Source organism: Saccostrea echinata, unplaced genomic scaffold (assembly GCF_033153115.1).
Source record: "Saccostrea echinata isolate AGI-Se365-2 ecotype Australia unplaced genomic scaffold, CSIRO_AGI_Sech_v1 ptg000029l, whole genome shotgun sequence".
Classification (NCBI taxonomy): domain Eukaryota; kingdom Metazoa; phylum Mollusca; class Bivalvia; order Ostreida; family Ostreidae; genus Saccostrea; species Saccostrea echinata.
In genome coordinates this window covers 18,646,496-18,667,255 of record NW_026889778.1, presented here as the reverse complement: position 1 = coordinate 18,667,255, position 20,760 = coordinate 18,646,496, and the positions used below count along the sequence as shown (strand labels likewise).

The following is a 20,760-nucleotide window of genomic DNA, read 5'->3' as shown; positions in this document are numbered from 1 at the left end:
TACATTAAAAGTGAAATGTTGGAGTTATTCTCCTTTGCCTGCCACACTCTATCATCCTCACATCAGGGGGTCTCGAGTCAAGTCATCGCCATTGGACCCCTGACAAATTTCATTTGATATTCTATTGGCTGACTGCAGCAATGTCTGTTGGGGAAATTACAAATCTTGATAACTGTTTTTCTTATCTCTCAAGCAATTACATTACCAAATGAGTCGACTCAGGACCCCTGACATTGGGAGGATGTGCCTCTATATTCTCTTTGTTTTGCTACTTCATTATTTAAAACGTGGACATGTACAATAACGACTAGACACTATTATATGACTAGTTTATTGACAAAATTCATGCAAACAATATGCAAAGTACAAATGTAAAGAAATGAAGGGCAGGAACACTACACTATACTGTGCAAGTCCTTGTTAAGGCATAGAAATTTTTAAGACTCGGCATTCAAGCAAATGCTATATGATACTTTAGCACCAAACTGTAGTAATAAAAATACAGAATCTTTCAAAAATAAAGCATGCATTTGACTTAAGATACACTCATTGCAAATAATATGCATTATATATATTAATACAATATATTCAAGAAAAATGTCTTGACAGAAAAGAAATAAAAATTCACATGAAATATATATGCTTGAATATATTTATAAATGTCATAAATAAGAGAGCCCTTGGCTTTTTAAAATGCTCAAATGTGGTGGATTCATTCCAAATTAAAAAAAAAACAAAACAATAGGTCCATAATCCTTTGAAATATTCAATATAAAAACTATATAATCAGTAATTCTTTTTTGAACAATATATAATAATACATATCAATCAAAAAAACCAATTAAACCATATTTTACATTTTATAAGAATTTTACATTTTTTGTTTCAGTGAAACTTTAATTAAACCATGCAGCTAGCATTGTAACAAAAACTATATTTATTGTTGAACACAATTTTTTAATAGCTATTCAGTTTTGCAATGACTTAATTATCAATACAAAGTGCACTAAAAGCCCACATGAACCCTAAAAACAATGAACTACATTTGCACTAAAATGCCCCTGTTTTGCCTATGAGTTTAAAAAGACAACAGAGTTAATATATACATAAATAATTACCAAAAAACAAGAACAATTACATATGTAACAAACAAAATGAGAATATTTTTTTAAGGTTTCAAAACCTGCACTATGCAATAAAGCTAAAGGAAGAGAATGTTGTTGATTTTTGTGTGAGCATTATGACCCTTTGTACATTAATTGTTAAGATAAATTTACAATTTTCTTATTTCCAAAGTTGACTCAAAATAATAATTTAAAAATAACTAATTCAAGAAACATAAATAAACTGGAAATCTAAATATATTTTTGAACAATTTGCTTTGATTCAATCTGATCTTAAGCTTTAATGTGTATATAACTGTTTTCAAGTTACCAAGTAAAGAAGATCAAAGATCTAATTTTAATTAGATTGATTTTCTCAAGGACAAAATTTATTTGGTCAATTTAGTTAATTAATCCTTTGACATAAGGGATACTTTAATTTTGCAGTAATCATGAAAAATTAATTAACATCTTACTACATGTATCATTACTATAACAGTACAAACCCAAAGTGTAAGCATTTAAGGTTCACTGACCCTCTGATAAGAGAGATAACTCTATTGGGATAAACACTGTTGTCAAAATATCATTCCAGTATTTCGTAATGTCAGAATGAAAGATAGATCTTTGTCTTGATATTAAAGATTGTTAAGTAAAGTACTAAATAATGCTTATAAGCAAAGTACAAAATATTCCTTTATAAAATTGTCATGTAAAAAGGTAATTATCAAATTTTGCCCTGCAAGGCACCCTGAAATTGTTTGCATTTTATTTATGATTTAGATTTCTTCTGAATAATCATAAGCAAAAAATTACAGAATTTTATATCAGTATTTCTTATAAAGCTAGGTTATATAATTTTACAAATTTTCTCCATGCACCTGACAAAACTATCTGAAGCAAATACAAGTATGTCCATGCACATTTACATACATGTATAACAAATAAAAAGATTTTTTATAACTTAAAACAGAAAACATTGAGAGAAATAAATGGAAAACAACAGTCTTACAAGATGGGTATGCAGAGATCATTTTGATTTCTATAGAGCAAATTTAACCAAATTTATTCATTATATTTCAGGACTTTAAAGTTTTCTACTAGAGCATTACACTCCTAAATACAAAAAAACAAAAAAAAACAAAAAAAACCCACACTAAGAAAATTATGAAAATCTAATTCAAAAGCAATGACATTAAATAATTAATAATTATATAGGCCAAATTTACTTTTTGTCAACAGTCAGTTCATAAAATACAGATGACGTGTTTTGTTTTTTTTTTTTTGTTTTTTTTTTTTTTTAAGTAGAGGGAGGGTGTAATTTACTTTGTGCCATATCAACCTTTTATTTGCTTCTTCTCAGTGAACATTAAATATAAAAATAGCAATTTCTCAGTCTGCTAGTGAATTAAAACTCTTGCAAACATATGATTTTTCTAGAAAATACTGTAAACATATTACATTTGGTGGTGTATTTTATTTAGCACCCTTTGCAGAAGGCATCTTCTGCTAAATCAAGCAATTGTGTCTCTGAATATTTAACATGTTCAGAAAGTGCTAAATCAAATCTACCCCAACTTGTTGTAAAAACAATTTTTGCTAAATATCATACACACTAAATTTAATACATTTACAGTAGATATACAATTATTGCAATCTCACAAATTCTTTTAAGAACTATGTACATGTAGTTATAAAGGAATTTTGACTGCTCTTAAAAAGTCTGAAGACACCATTATTTTTGTTTTGACATTACCATCTTTAGTTGACTTAATAGTACATGTAACTTTTCGATAAAATTTGAAATACTTTACACCCAAAAGTATCAGTTTGACATCTTAGAATATAGAGAAAGAAATGTAACTTAACCCATTCTTTAAAATTTCCTCAGAGCCATTATCTTCTGATGTGAAGAACGATACGTTACCTTGGAGGTAGTTTTCAGTGCATTATATCTGATTTCTAATGGATGTATAATTCTCTTTAAAAGTGTCTTTAAACAAGTAATGTGATTCTTTAGTCAACATCTTTTTATCTATTCGCTACAATTGAATGACCTTGAGAAAATACGGTTACTTTTTGATAGAAGATACCTGTACCTGTCCTGTCATTTGATTAAGAATTTTTTGCCTCTGGCTGTCGTAAATCGAAAAAATTTTAAAAGTGCCATCAACCAAGATTTTACCCTCAGAAGAATACAGGTCTTAAAGTAGGACATCACCTCCAAGTGAAATTTGATAAATAATGCTGAAAAATAACACTTTGGACAATGCTGTGGGGGGTATTTAATACATTGAATGCCCAGTAAAACCAATATTGACTTGCTCTAAATTTTAAACTTTTCTACCTTCAAGTTACAATATCAACAACTGAAGACAAATAAATGCATTTAGCCACTTGGGAAAAAATAAAACCTTATGCCTGCTTGGTACTATTTATTTGGCCAGACCCATGTAATATTTTTACAATATGCAGAAAGAAGTTTTAAGATTTAATGTAGGCTACATTGTAGGTGTCTTTCCATTACCACAATAAATGTCTAATAAAGCTGTAAAGCATCAAAAATATATATATAAAAAAAAAAATGTCACATGAATAATTCAAAAATTATTTTGATCTTTAGCTCTAGATAGTATTGGATAAAGTTGCCTTCATTATCCATTTTAAAGTAAATAATAAAAATTCTTTTAAGGCAAAAAGACTGAACATTTCTTCCAATGCAAGAGATGAAAAAAAACCTTTTAGCTTTTAGGTTTACATTTTGGGACACAAAGAAATACATTAACATATTGTCTAAATATTTCAACCACAGGAAAATAAATATATATTTCTAATAATAAACTGAATAATATGCAAATATGCTTTCAACTGTTCAAAAGGGCTAAAACTGAATAAAGAAATGTATATTATGTTAATACATGTATAATTTATGAAGAATTTGGCACATACTGTAAAATATGCAATAAAATGTGGGTGTTCCTTGCATTTCTGATGATCTCCAGTAAAACTTGCATAATTATTGAGATTCTTCTGTTTCCTCTTGACGTAATTGTACATCCATATAGGATGAAACTATCTGTTAAAGGTAAAATTAAAAATTGAATGCATCAATTTAAACGTTTAATCTTGAAGAAAATAATTTAAGTATGCGTAAGTATGATTTAACAAATATCATGACAGTTACTCTGAAAAATGTGTTTGACCATAGAGGTGTAAATAAAAAGATATTTTAAAAAATCATATACATTGCAACTGTATCGGCCTTTTTTTTTTCAATAAATATTTTTTAACACTTCGGGAGCAACACAAGTCCCTGTGGTTTGACCTTTGATTCGCGGAGAGAGAGAGAGAATGTCATGTGATACTTACAATATCGTACATTTCCCTGATTTTTTACATTGACACCTCTCCTCCACTGGAATATCCTCCAAAACAAGCTCTATATGCCGTCCACACCCTATCAATTTAAATAAAAACATTTCATTCGATCCGCTCCGTGTTTTCGTCTCATAAAGGTGTGCTTGAATGAATAACGGACATGGCAAGTCAAAAAGGTAAAGCATCGGAAGATTCGTCATGTTTTAAAACAATGCCATTAATAGTTCATTTAAACGAATGAATTGCACATATGATCAGCAAACACGTGGTAATTAAGACACAAAATGTGTGTAAAATTTTCTGATCTGAATGAATTTACGAAAAATTTACCTGTCCAGGTAAATCGCTGACATTTCTTACACCTAACTTTGTAGCACATGTCAGACCATGCCAATTCCCTCGCTAATAAAATGGCTGATCGTTGTTGACGTGAAATTAAATATCAGCAGGTGCGCTCGTACCTGTCTGAATCATTTCTGTCGCGGATACACACCGCCAAGTAGTAAATAAATTCAGCTATTCAACAATTTTCCTATTTACGGCGCAATAATCACTCAAATTCGTTTTTAAAAAACTCAATTTAAAGTTTTGCTTTAAGGGCTAAAATCTCACAAAACTTACTTTTTTCAATTTATTTCCATCATTTATGTCCTTTATGATTTCCTGTCGTAGTGGCTCGATTTTCACGTGTCATTAATGAAAATGACACAGGACATGAATTTATAAAAGAACCGTGAATTATACTTTAACGAAGTTCACAATTACTTGCATTCCAATAAAATAGATATTATATATATATATATATATATATATATATATATATATATATATATATATATATATATATATATATATATATATATGCATTAAAAGTAAAAAATTAAAAAATGGAAAAACAATCAATATTTTATTTGTTAGGAAAAAAGATATGCGTTAATTTAAAAAAAAAGAAATTTAAACTACATGTACATGTAAAGGACAGGAAAAACACCAAATTTCAGTGTACTGGATTATAAGTCTTTTAAAGTTTAATTAAGTGTTCATATCCCGTCCTGTTCTTTGATTTTTAAAGTATCCAAACCCTGTCCCTTCTTTTCGTTTTTCTAGACAAAAAAGAAATTAACTACTTTATCATTTTTTTTTTCTGAATGCCAACCATAGAAATCGTGTTGAGAGAGAGAGAATCAATTAGAACATACTCGGCTCTATGATATTCTTTTTTCAAGGTTATAAAGAATTCATGTTGGCTGATAAGGGAGGATAAATCAAAGTATGTCATTCAATTTACCTCCATCGGCGAAAACAATTATTGAATTAATCCGTTCATCCCCAGTTACAAAATTTAAGAAAGAATGCATGCACACCCCCCCCCCCCCAATAAATAAATAAAATTATATAAAGATTTAGATTTCTAAGTGCAAGGGAACAAAATTAAAATCTTATGAATTTCTGTCTGTGGTATGTTCCAAAATCATCAAAAATAATATATAGATCTAATATCCGAAAATATGTCAAAAGATTTAAGATTTTTCCATGCATATACACAAATTTTGCATTTACAGACATATATTTGCATTCAGTGTAATTAATTTTCTTTATGAAATTCTTGGTAATGTACAATGCACACGAAACTTTCTCACTGCGCGGTAGAATACACAGTAGGAACTAGATGCATTTTCAATACTCTAGGAACATCAGAATGTATATTGTTTCGGATCACTTTAATTAAAAACAATTACCCTATTCAAGTATTGTACTGAACTGAATTTATTGATCTCTTCACAATTTTACAATTGTATAGCGAGATATAAATGTAAACTACAATGATGAAAAATAAAAACACATATATGGCATGCGTGAGTATGAGGATAGACAAATAGTACAATTATAGGTTTAGGTCTTTACTAGTTTGGGGAGCACGTTTTAGTAATTTTTTTAATAAATATACACAGTTTTCTTAAAAATGACTGTTTATCTGAATTCATTATTTCTCTAAATGTAATTGTATTTTTGAATCGTAATTGTTTTTGTGTTAAACATTTATTTCTTTCACGTGTCATTGCCGTACAATTTAATATGTAATGGAATTCATCTCCTATTTCATTTAATTGACATTTCTTACATAGTCTAATCTCTCTTGGTTCATTTAACCAACGTCCAGTTTCAATTGGCAAATAATGATTACAAGTACGGAATTTGCAGAAATTTATGGCTTCTTTTCGTGATAGAATTTCTAAATATTTTTCAAATTTTAGTTCGTCTTTGTATATTCTATAATTTAGGGTCTTTGATAAATTTTGAACATCCGAATTCCATTTTTGTTTAAATTGATCTATTAAAGTTAGTTTTACTTTCGCTCTTAACCAATTTGGATTGAAGGCTTGACTGTTCCAAATATTTGAAAGTCCACAATCGTTTAAGATATTTAAGACATTATTTATGTAGGAATATAACAATTGTACGTTTGAAATTAATTTGTCGTTTTTCCCCTCGCAATATTCATATCCGTTACATGTATTTAACTTTCCACGTCACAATGGCTCTTACTTATATCACAATAGTTCTGAAAGGCGCTAAATTCACAATAAAGATTTACGAGATTAACAATTATGAAGAGAGAAAATTGGAGAATGTAAATATAAGCATTAAATTCTTATTTTCGGATGAACTCATATTGTCTTCAATTTTGAAAAGAAAGACACCCCCCCCAAAAAAAAAAATTATTAAATAAATTATAAATAACTCGAAGTAGGAAATGAGATGTTAATGGTTCAGCAAATAAATCTGGTCAAAATTTACTTTACATGTATTTCCAATCATAAAAGATCGTTAGAAAGGGAGGGAGTGTTAGTGCTTTTTCTTAGTTTTTCTTGAAGGCGGTGGGGATCCATACCCTTTTCATGACATCCTACCGGGTCCATGTTTTTTTTTTGGGGGGGGGGGGAGGGGGTATTCATTTTGTGTGTGTGTATATATCTTTACTCTGCAAATTCAAGAGAAAAATTTCGGGCCCGAAATATAGGGGTGTTTGATGTGAAAGACATTACGCGTGATGTTGGTGACGCTTGACGTTACGCTTTTATAGCGCTACGGAAATATGAACGTAAAGCTTCTAAACACACTTCTAGCATGATTATTGTCCTATCGCGATCTCTGTGCTTTAAAAATGAGCAAAAAAAAAAAAAAGATTACTTGTAATTAAACAAATGAACAAAAAGGACGCTTTAAATTGTGTATAATAAATTAAGTTTGTTAATTACTCAAACCACTCTTAAACCCATTTTCGTGCATTACGTTAAAACTAAACGAATAACGCGTCATAACCGTCCATTGGACAAATATGTAGAACCCCCTAAATGTTGCGTAAAATATTAATTAATTGAGTGAATTTATCAATCTGACCTTCATTCTGACTCTTTGAATTAGCACGTAATGAACATATAATTTATTCTGTAATCGAGTAAAAATAATTAGAATTTAACCGCTCGAAAGACTAATTGATCTTATTTTTTCACATCAATGTTAGACTCTGTGCATTTTTGTCGAACTTGTAACTCATTTATTCGCTACAAAGCATGTAGTTTGATATAAATCTTTATTTTTTTTTTCTATTTAAATTTTCTTGTAATTGAGTAAATCTGATGTTTATATTCATATGCACATGTTTTATAACTTTTATTATATGCACATGTTTTATTATTTGTACATGTTTTATTATTTGCGTTACATATTCTTTTTCCGTGTAAACCATTGCTTTCTTTTTCTTGCCACCACTGAATGCAAAATCGTTAACAATATTACAGGATTTCTCTTGCGTTGTGAGAAAAATGAGAACTGTAGATTAATTTTTAAATAATCTACCCAAGAAAAATGCACAAATCGTTGGTTAAAAACATAACGCGTTATATACGCTTAAAATATATTTAATTTGTGTTGTAAAATTCTAAACATATTGCATAATATCTACTTAAATATTATTTTCTGACTGGTTCTATTCAGAACTTATTGATTCATACCAAAATCACCCATATTGCGAGTATTGTTTTGAAGTTAAAGATGGGTTTAATAGGTCTGGAACAATTTAGTAAAATTGAAAAATGGCACCAACATCACGCGTAACGTCCTAAATAAAAGAAATGTAGATCCTTCACTATCACGTCACAATAACAATGGCGTAATAATAGTTATGACGTCATAATATATCCCCAAAGATTTCGCTGTTGGTTACAACTATACACACCGAAAAACACCATGGGTATCTTTCAGAGTTGTCTTGGCAAACACAACAAAGTAGGAGTAATGGGGAAGGAAGAAATGGAGGCCTATGAAAATGTACGTCGGACAATGATCACGGAGGATATGACTGAGAGGAAGGGGGGAGTGGCCTTTGATCTTACTTTCCTCACTGAGGATTCAGCACTAAAGCTGCCACCCAGACCTCCTAGTCGATTGACCACTGACAAAAAAGAGAATTTTGAAAAATGGAGAGGTAAATTAAATTATTGAACAGCCCGAATAAAGCATTAAGCTATAATTTCTAAATACAGGTTTTATTCTTAGTTTTTGTTATTAAACTGGTTTTTTTTTTCCAAATCAGAAAACCAAGAGAAGGCACAGGCAGAAAATCAAGAAAGGGCCCAGCAGAGAAGGGAAGAGGCCATCGTGCAGAAAAAAATTGAAAATGCCCACAAGGAAATGGAGCGGCTTGAAAAATATATCAACATCAGTGATAAATTTTGAAAAAAGACTGGCATAAAATTTACCAAAAGCATTTTATTTCTAAATTTCAAATCTTCTGGAACCAAGGAGGGGACACCCGAGCTCTTTTATCCCTCTGCTCTCTTTTGCTGTTAATTTTACATTGTTCTCTTTTAGACGTACATGTACCTTTGGAATTTTCCAGAATGTTGGCCTCACAAACGGACGAGGCTAGCATTGCTGACAAAATTTGACTATTCTAAATTCATCTTTGGCTTTCCTTTTCTGGTAACGAAGCAAGCGAGATAGATCGCTTTGCCGAGTTACCAGAGCAAAATTTCTTCCAACTATTTCGAACCTTTTGGCCTTTCAGGGAACACCCTGTTTTACAGGGACTCCCTGTCAAAACTTGTGAAATTGTAAATGATGCATCCATTTTGAGATGTCTTATAGCTCTGTTGTTCTCTCTTTCCAAAATTTCTTTTTGGCGCCGATAATTGAACTTGTTAATAAATATATTTTGCCTTAAATTAGGTTGTTTCTTTTTCTTCGTGTATAATTATTATAAAAAGGGTTTGCACGAATTCGCCTTTTTTCAGCAAAATAAAGCATTTATTCTGATCCTTATGATAAGTATTGTAGGCCAGTATGACTTAAGAAATACAACTCAATTCTTTTGAAAAAAAAAACTGGAGGAGCAGATAAGATATTCTTTGACATCAATTGAGTCGATTGCCCTTTATAAAATCGATTTAGGCATTTTTCTCCATCTTTGTTGCCAACTTTCCCCAAATATCACAGGTACTTGTGGACAGGACCCCCCCCCCCCCCGATATATGATCGACCCCGGGCTTGTTGGATATATATATATATATATATATATATATATATATATATATATATATATATATATATATATATATATATATATATATATATAATTTATACTTATTACACTTCCTTATCATGTATACCATTCGAAAAATTTGGATAAAACTCAAAATAACCGTTCCACACAAAAAAGTACCTCACTATACATAATAAGACATGTAAATGAACGTGATTTTATAGTATAGAGGACAGACCTATATATACATGTATACTAATCATTCGTCAATTACAGAATTACAAGAGGAGCGCCTATGACATATCTATGTCATTGATCTTGTGTTAAATAGACCATTTTTAAACATAATGCAAATAAACGCAGGGGGGTTGGGGACTGCCTTTAGGTCGAAGCCCCCGGAAGCTGGTATAAATGTTTAGCATACTGAAAGCTTCATGTAACTTGAATTGTATCCAGGAAAAGGAAATTTGAAATGAATAAAACTGAATTTCAACGTTCGAAATGTTTATTTCTTCAAGAAATTATAATAGTAATGTACTCATTGGCAATTGAAAATTGTTAATAATTCCATCTTTATACCTGGAGGTTAAATAAAAAAAAGTTTTGAGTCGGTTCATTTTTGGTTAGTCGATCGGGAGAGGGAAAACAGACAATTTTTTGAAGATGACCTAAGTAAATTATGATTGTAAATTGGATAATGCAATTGTTACAATACAGTTTCACAGAGTAGGAGAAAAAGTGGGAATCCCATCCATTTCATGTGTTTACAGTAAATTTGTAATCATCGTCAAGTTATGGATATTGTATTATTTACAGATATTGTATTTAGTATGAAATGTGGATTTCAAAGGCATACATGTTTAATACATATGTATACGTATTAACGTTCAAAGAGAATAGAAAACATATTAATCGTTAAAAGTACCAATGGTGAACACACCCACCCCCCACCCCCAAAGATGGATCTAGTTGCCAGTGGATTTTTTTAATTATCAAAATGCATGTGAAAAAAAACTTCTCAGGCATGTTGCATTGTTTTTCAATATACTTGAGAGAGAGAGAGAGAGAGAGAGAGAGAGAGAGAGAGAGAGAATTCAATTGGCCTCAAAAATTCACAATAGACACAAACTTTCATTATTTAGTCGATTTTAATGCCATTTATTTCTGAAAATAACATTTCCGACTAAGTGTAACGTAAAGTGTATTATGAAATTTATTTTGTTTACCTTTCCTGGCAATATACTACGTGAATTTGTAAAATTTGAAATGCATTAACACTAAATCTTTGTAAGATTTAACGAAATCGAGCTTGTTTTGAAGGGCTTAATATCGTGCTTGTTTTGAAGGGCTTAATATCAGGGAAATTTTGTAGTCTTTGAACAGTACTTTGTGTGTTTTTCAAGACGAACTCTCGCCATCTCGTCACCCAGTCCTTGCATTTACATTAGCTTTATTCCAATGAACGTTGTACTTACGTCGTTCAAAGGGAGATCATTTGAGTACACCCAGAGTTACCTTATGCAAATTTCACAAGATAACTGCTAAGCATTTGAGAGATAAGTATAAATTGGAGATTTCTGGAGGGTGGTGGTGGGCTAATATTTCTGCTTATTTCAGGCAATAAAGGCATGTGAACCAACCTGTTTCATGTATCTGCACATGCATGTACATGCATTGTACTGCATATGCAACCTGTGATCTTTATGCTTGGTCAAATAAATCCCTTCTATTCTAAGGGAAACATGTTGATATAGTGTGTTTTTTTAAAATAAATTTTTACCTCAGATTTTTGAATCTTAATATATTTTCTGTTCTTGAAACTAATGTCTTGTCTGCATATATCTGAGTTGTGACTGTGTTAATTTTGTAGGATCCAAATAGAAAGAAAAATTATTCTTTACAATGATTAAGAATGCATTTTTCGTACGAATTAAGATATGGCAATTACAAGGATGTGACTTAAAAAAAAAAGGCACATGCTCATTGTTGAATGAAAAACGATACAAAACTTTTCTTTCTGTTGTGAAGAATATAATACAAAGTCATTGTTGCAGTCTTTGAAAAGTAACTGTTTTGTGAATTGAACTCTAGTCATCACGTGACCAGAAACCGTTCTCGCTATCAAATGAAAGCGTGAAAACTCTAACAGGCTTTGTGAACTTGTGCAGATAAATGTTTTTCATGAAAACTGTCATAAGATTGCATTTTGGCATTCATCTTAGATACATTACTACGCATTGCCGTTACAAGATCAATAAAGAACCCCCAATTACTTTTTTAATAATAAAATTGATGAAATTTATCTCCCATGTATCAGACTGCGTGAAATTCGTAATCTTGACAAATACGTGTAGCTCATGAGTAAATAATTTTGAGGCCTAAATAATTGTGAAATCCAGATATTATTTTAACCACATAAGACACAAACCAAAGCCAAATAAAAAAAATCTTCAAATCCCAAGACACCACTGCTGCATAATACTTGTTCACCATACCAATGAAGATCACTTGACATTTCTAATGTTCATTCTAGAGCAATTGATTTTCAGTTGTGTTCATGTATACTTTAATTCCTTTGGTGCAAAGCTAAATTTCAAGCATGAAATCAGAGAGAGAGAGAGAGAAAGAGAATTCAATTGGCCTCAAAAATTCACAATAGACACAAACTTTCATTTTTTTATTCAGTCCGATTTTGATGCCATTTATTTCTGAAAATAACATTTCTGACTAAGTGTAACGTAAAATGTATTATGAAATTTATTTTGTTTACCTTTCCTGGCAATATACTACGTGAATTTGTAAAATATGAAATGCATTAACACTAAATCTTTGTAAGATTTAACGAAGTCGAGCTTGTTTTGAAGGGCTTAATATCGTGCTTGTTTTGAAGGGCTTAATATCAGGGAAATTTTGTAGTCTTTGAACAGTATTTTATGTGTTTTACAAGACGAACTCTCGCCATCTCGTCACCCAGTCTTTGCATCTACATTAGCTTTATTCCAATGAGCGTTGTACTTACGTCGTTCAAAGGGAGATCATTTGAGTACACCCAGAGTTACCTTATGCAAATTTCACAAGATAACTGCTAAGCATTTGAGAGATAAGTATAAATTGGAGATTTCTGGAGGGTGATGGTGGGCTAATATTTCTGCTTGTTTCAGGCAATAAAGGCATGTGAACCAACCTGCTTCATGTATCTGCACATGCATGTACATGCATTGTACTGCATATGCAACCTGTGATCTTTATGCTTGGTCAAATAAATCCCTCGTATTCTAAGGGAAACATGTTGATATAGTGTGCTTTTTTTTAAATAAATTTTTACCTCAGATTTTTGAATCTTAATATATTTTCTGTCTTGAAACTAATGTCTTGTCTGCATATATCTGAGTTGTGACTGTGTTAATTTTGTAGGATCCAAATAGTAAGAAAACTTATTCTTTACAATGATTAAGAATGCATTTTTCGTACGAATTAAGATATGGCAATTACCAAGGATGTGACTTAAAAAAAAAGGCACATGCTCATTGTTGAATGAAAAACGATACAAAACTTTTCTTTCTGTTGTGAAGAATATAATACAAAGTCATTGTTGCAGTCTTTGAAAAGTAACTGTTTTGTGAATTGAACTCTAGTCATCACGTGACCAGAAACCGTTCTCGCTATCAAATGAAAGCGTGAAAACTCTAACAGGCTTTGTGAACTTGTGCAGATAAATGTTTTTCATGAAAACTGTCATAAGATTGCATTTTGGTATTCATCTTAGATACATTACTACGCATTGCCGTTACAAGATCAATAAAGAACCCCCAATTACTTTTTTAATAATAAAATTGATGAAATTTATCTCCCATGTATCAGACTGCGTGAAATTCGTAATCTTGACAAATACGTGTAGCTCATGAGTAAATAATTTTGAGGCCTAAATAATTGTGAAATCCAGATATTATTTTAACCACATAAGACACAAACCAAAGCCAAATAAAAAAAAAATCTTCAAATCCCAAGACACCACTGCTGCATAATACTTGTTCACCATACCAATGAAGATCACTTGACATTTCTAATGTTCATTCTAGAGCAATTGATTTTCAGTTGTGTTCATGTATACTTTAATTCCTTTGGTGCAAAGCTAAATTTCAAGCATGAAATCAGAGAGAGAGAGAGAGAGAGAGAGAGAGAGAGAGAGAGAGAGAGAGAATTCAATTGGCCTCAAAAATTCACAATAGACACAAACTTTCATTTTTTTATTCAGTCCGATTTTGATGCCATTTATTTCTGAAAATAACATTTCTGACTAAGTGTAACGTAAAGTGTATTATGAAATTTATTTTGTTTACCTTTCCTGGCAATATACTACGTGAATTTGTAAAATATGAAATGCATTAACACTAAATCTTTGTAAGATTTAACGAAGTCGAGCTTGTTTTGAAGGGCTTAATATCGTGCTTGTTTTGAAGGGCTTAATATCAGGGAAATTTTGTAGTCTTTGAACAGTATTTTATGTGTTTTACAAGACGAACTCTCGCCATCTCGTCACCCAGTCTTTGCATTTACATTAGCTTTATTCCAATGAGCGTTGTACTAACGTCGTTCAAAGGGAGATCATTTGAGTACACCCAGAGTTACCTTATGCAAATTTCACAAGATAACTGCTAAGCATTTGAGAGATAAGTATAAATTGGAGATTTCTGGAGGGTGGTAGTGGGCTAATATTTCTGTTTATTCTGTTTATTTCAGACAATAAAGGCACGTGAACCAACCTGCTTCATGTATCTGCACATGCATGTACATGCATTGTACTGTATATGCAACCTGTGATCTTTATGCTTGGTCAAATAAATCCCTCGTATTCTAAGGGAAACATGTTGATATAGTGTGCTTTTTTTTAAATAAATTTTTACCTCAGATTTTTGAATCTTAATATATTTTCTGTCTTGAAACTAATGTCTTGTCTGCATATATCTGAGTTGTGACTGTGTTAATTTTGTAGGATCCAAATAGTAAGAAAACTTATTCTTTACAATGATTAAGAATGCATTTTTCGTACGAATTAAGATATGGCAATTACCAAGGATGTGACTTAAAAAAAAGGCACATGCTCATTGTTGAATGAAAAACGATACAAAACTTTTCTTTCTGTTGTGAAGAATATAATACAAAGTCATTGTTGCAGTCTTTGAAAAGTAACTGTTTTGTGAATTGAACTCTAGTCATCACGTGACCAGAAACCGTTCTCGCTATCAAATGAAAGCGTGAAAACTCTAACAGGCTTTGTGAACTTGTGCAGATAAATGTTTTTCATGAAAACTGTCATAAGATTGCATTTTGGTATTCATCTTAGATACATTACTACGCATTGCCGTTACAAGATCAATAAAGAACCCCCAATTACTTTTTTAATAATAAAATTGATGAAATTTATCTCCCATGTATCAGACTGCGTGAAATTCGTAATCTTGACAAATACCAGTAGCTCATGAGTAAATAATTTTGAGGCCTAAATAATTGTGAAATCCAGATATTATTTTAATCACATAAGACACAAACCAAAGCCAAATAAAAAAAAAATCTTCAAATCCCAAGACACCACTGCTGCATAATACTTGTTCACCATACCAATGAAGATCACTTGACATTTCTAATGTTCATTCTAGATCAATTGATTTTCAGTTGTGTTCATGTATACTTTAATTCCTTTGGTGCAAAGCTAAATTTCAAGCATGAAATCAGAGAGAGAGAGAGAGAGAGAGAGAGGGAGAATTCAATTGGCCTCAAAAATTCACAATAGACACAAACTTTCATTTTTTTATTCAGTCCGATTTTGATGCCATTTATTTCTGAAAATAACATTTCTGACTAAGTGTAACGTAAAGTGTATTATGAAATTTATTTTGTTTACCTTTCCTGGCAATATACTACGTGAATTTGTAAAATATGAAATGCATTAACACTAAATCTTTGTAAGATTTAACGAAGTCGAGCTTGTTTTGAAGTGCTTAATATCGTGCTTGTTTTGAAGGGCTTAATATCAGGGAAATTTTGTAGTCTTTGAACAGTATTTTATGTGTTTTACAAGACGAACTCTCGCCATCTCGTCACCCAGTCTTTGCATTTACATTAGCTTTATTCCAATGAGCGTTGTACTAACGTCGTTCAAAGGGAGAACATTTGAGTACACCCAGAGTAACCTTATGCAAATTTCACAAGATAACTGCTAAGCATTTGAGAGATAAGTATAAATTGGAGATTTCTGGAGGGTGGTGGTGGGCTAATATTTCTGTTTATTCTGTTTATTTCAGGCAATAAAGGCACGTGAACCAACCTGCTTCATGTATCTGCACATGCATGTACATGCATTGTACTGCATATGCAACCTGTGATCTTTATGCTTGGTCAAATAAATCCCTCGTATTCTAAGGGAAACATGTTGATATAGTGTGCTTTTTTTAAAATAAATTTTTACCTCAGACTTTTGAATCTTAATATATTTTCTGTCTTGAAACTAATGTCTTGTCTGCATATATCTGAGTTGTGACTGTGTTAATTTTGTAGGATCCAAATAGTAAGAAAACTTATTCTTTACAATGATTAAGAATGCATTTTTCGTACGAATTAAGATATGGCAATTACCAAGGATGTGACTTAAAAAAAAAAGGCACATGCTCATTGTTGAATGAAAAACGATACAAAACTTTTCTTTCTGTTGTGAAGAATATAATACAAAGTCATTGTTGCAGTCTTTGAAAAGTAACTGTTTTGTGAATTGAACTCTAGTCATCACGTGACCAGAAACCGTTCTCGCTATCAAATGAAAGCGTGAAAACTCTAACAGGCTTTGTGAACTTGTGCAGATAAATGTTTTTCATGAAAACTGTCATAAGATTGCATTTTGGCATTCATCTTAGATACATTACTACGCATTGCCGTTACAAGATCAATAAAGAACCCCAATTACTTTTTTAATAATAAAATTGATGAAATTTATCTCCCATGTATCAGACTGCGTGAAATTCGTAATCTTGACAAATACGTGTAGCTCATGAGTAAATAATTTTGAGGCCTAAATAATTGTGAAATCCAGATATTATTTTAACCACATAAGACACAAACCAAAGCCAAATAAAAAAATCTTCAAATCCCAAGACACCACTGCTGCATAATACTTGTTCACCATACCAATGAAGATCACTTGACATTTCTAATGTTCATTCTAGAGCAATTGATTTTCAGTTGTGTTCATGTATACTTTAATTCCTTTGGTGCAAAGCTAAATTTCAAGCATGAAATCAGAGAGAGAGAGAAAGAGAATTCAATTGGCCTAAAAAATTCACAATAGACACAAACTTTCATTTTTTTATTCAGTCCGATTTTGATGCCATTTATTTCTGAAAATAACATTTCTGACTAAGTGTAACGTAAAATGTATTATGAAATTTATTTTGTTTACCTTTCCTGGCAATATACTACGTGAATTTGTAAAATATGAAATGCATTAACACTAAATCTTTGTAAGATTTAACGAAGTCGAGCTTGTTTTGAAGGGCTTAATATCGTGCTTGTTTTGAAGGGCTTAATATCAGGGAAATTTTGTAGTCTTTGAACAGTATTTTATGTGTTTTACAAGACGAACTCTCGCCATCTCGTCACCCAGTCTTTGCATCTACATTAGCTTTATTCCAATGAGCGTTGTACTTACGTCGTTCAAAGGGAGATCATTTGAGTACACCCAGAGTTACCTTATGCAAATTTCACAAGATAACTGCTAAGCATTTGAGAGATAAGTATAAATTGGAGATTTCTGGAGGGTGGTGGTGGGCTAATATTTCTGTTTATTTCAGGCAATAAAGGCACGTGAACCAACCTGCTTCATGTATATGCATATGCAACCTGTGATCTTTATGCTTGGTCAAATAAATCCCTCGTATTCTAAGGGAAACATGTTGATATAGTGTGCTTTTTTTTAAATAAATTTTTACCTCAGATTTTTGAATCTTAATATATTTTCTGTCTTGAAACTAATGTCTTGTCTGCATATATCTGAGTTGTGACTGTGTTAATTTTGTAGGATCCAAATAGTAAGAAAACTTATTCTTTACAATGATTAAGAATGCAATTTTCGTACGAATTAAGATATGGCAATTACCAAGGATGTGACTTAAAAAAAAAGGCACATGCTCATTGTTGAATGAAAAACGATACAAAACTTTTCTTTCTGTTGTGAAGAATATAATACAAAGTCATTGTTGCAGTCTTTGAAAAGTAACTGTTTTGTGAATTGAACTCTAGTCATCACGTGACCAGAAACCGTTCTCGCTATCAAATGAAAGCGTGAAAACTCTAACAGGCTTTGTGAACTTGTGCAGATAAATGTTTTTCATGAAAACTGTCATAAGATTGCATTTTGGCATTCATCTTAGATACATTACTACGCATTGCCGTTACAAGATCAAAAAGAACCCCCGATTACTTTTTTAATAATAAAATTGATGAAATTTGTCTACCATGCATCAGACTGCGTGAAATTCGTAATCTTGACAAATACGTGTAGCTCATGAGTAAATAATTTTGAGGCCTAAATAATTGTGAAATCCAGATATTATTTTAACCACATAAGACACAAACCAAAGCCAAATAAAAAAATCTTCAAATCCCAAGACACCACTGCTGCATAATACTTGTTCACCATACCAATGAAGATCACTTGATATTTCTAATGTTCATTCTAGAGCAATTGATTTTCAGTTGTGTTCATGTATACTTTAATTCCTTTGGTGCAAAGCTAAATTTCAAGCATGAAATCAGAGAGAGAGAGAGAGAGAGAGAGAGAGAGAGAGAGAGGGAGAATTCAATTGGCCTCAAAAATTCACAATAGACACAAACTTTCATTTTTTTTTATTTAGTCGATTTTGATGCCATTTATTTCTGAAAATAACATTTCTGACTAAGTGTAACGTAAAATGTATTATGAAATTTATTTTGTTTACCTTTCCTGGCAATATACTACGTGAATTTGTAAAATTTGAAATGCATTAACACTAAATCTTTGTAAGATTTAACGAAATCGAGCTTGTTTTGAAGTGCTTAATATCGTGCTTGTTTTGAAGGGCTTAATATCAGGGAAATTTTGTAGTCTTTGAACAGTACTTTGTGTGTTTTTCAAGACGAACTCTCGCCATCTCGTCACCCAGTCTTTGCATTTACATTAGCTTTATTCCAATGAGCGTTGTACTTACGTCGTTCAAAGGGAGATCATTTGAGTACACCCAGAGTAACCTTATGCAAATTTCACAAGATAACTGCTAAGCATTTGAGAGATAAGTATAAATTGGAGATTTCTGGAGGGTGGTGGTGGGATAATATTTCTGCTTGTTTCAGGCAATAAAGGCACGTGAACAAACCTGCTTCATGTATCTGCACATGCATGTACATGCATTGTACTGCATATGCAACCTGTGATCTTTATGCTTGGTCAAATAAATCCCTTCTATTCTAAGGGAAACATGTTGATATAGTGTTTTTTTTTTAATAAATTTTTACCTCAGATTTTTGAATCTTAATATATTTTCTGTTCTTGAAACTAATGTCTTGTCTGCATAAATCTGAGTTGTGACTGTGTTAATTTTGTAGGATCCAAATAGAAAGAAAATTTATTCTTTACAATGATTAAGAATGCAGTTTTCGTACGAATTAAGATATGGCAATTACAAGGATGTGACTAAAAAAGGCACATGCTCATTGTTGAATGAAAAACGATACAAAACTTTTCTTTCTGTTATGAAGAATATAATACAAAGTCATTGTTGCAGTCTTTGAAAAGTAACTGTTTTGTGAATTGAACTCTAGTCATCACGTGACCAGAAACCGTTCTCGCTATCAGTCGAAAGTGTGAAAACTCTAACAGGCTTTGTGAACTTGTGCAGATAAATAACTGTTTTTCATCAAAACTGTCATAAGATTGCATTTTCGCATTCATCTTAATTCATGTAAATAATTCTGAGGCCTAAATAATTGTGAAATCCAGATATTATTTTAACCACATAAGACACAAACCAAAGCCAAATAAAAAAAATCTTCAAATCCCAAGACACCACTGCTGCATAATACTTGTTCACCATACCAATGAAGATCACTTGACATTTCTAATGTTCATTCTAGAGCAATTGATTTTCAGTTGTGTTCATGTATACTTTAATTCCTTTGGTGCAAAGCTAAATTTCAAGCATGAAATCAGAGAGAGAGAGAGAGAGTCAATCAGAAAAATAATTGACAACGAAAACAAAAAAAATTGCTTCAAAAGCTTTGAAACTGAGCAAAAGGAAAATAATGGCATGGGGTCAGTGGGTGGGTTGAAATACACAATATACATGTATGTTTAAATCTTAGGGAGTGGGACAGTATTAATCCTACTCTTATATTTGTTGACATTTTGGGGTTCAATAACGTGGGAGGGATCAATCAAACTGCTACAAAAAAGTACTTGGTCAAGAGTTCTTTGAGTGAGAATTCCCAACTAAACAGCTACATATAATATAAACACTCTTTTCAGACATCCTCCCCTTTTTCAGAAAATATATTTAAAAATATCTTGCTTAAAGGAAGGGGTATCCCTTCCATATACATAGTCGTCAACGAGAAGGGAGAAAAAGGGAGAGGGACTTTAAATCAAAATCTTGTACGTGTAAATGAGTTTAGACTGTCTTTTTGGTGCTAGAACCATTATGACGTCATAAT

At 31.6% G+C, this 20,760-nt stretch overlaps 1 protein-coding gene and 1 long non-coding RNA gene across 2 annotated transcripts; one reads left to right on the top strand and one right to left on the bottom strand.

Moving 5' to 3' along the window:
- Window positions 1–312: 312 nt before the first annotated feature.
- LOC133194587 (uncharacterized) lies at window positions 313–4,974 on the bottom strand. Its single transcript, XR_009722126.1, has 3 exons — window positions 4,812–4,974; window positions 4,473–4,560; window positions 313–4,179 (listed from the first exon to the last, which is right to left on the bottom strand). It is a non-coding gene; the product is annotated as an uncharacterized LOC133194587 (long non-coding RNA).
- Window positions 4,975–8,718: 3,744 nt separating this feature from the next.
- On the top strand, window positions 8,719–9,311 carry LOC133194586 (uncharacterized). Its single transcript, XM_061330522.1, has 2 exons — window positions 8,719–8,970; window positions 9,079–9,311. The coding sequence occupies exons 1-2, from the start codon at window positions 8,733–8,735 to the stop codon at window positions 9,219–9,221; spliced, it is 381 nt and encodes a 126-aa protein (XP_061186506.1). The 5' UTR covers window positions 8,719–8,732; the 3' UTR covers window positions 9,222–9,311.
- The last annotated feature ends 11,449 nt before the right edge of the window (window positions 9,312–20,760 follow it).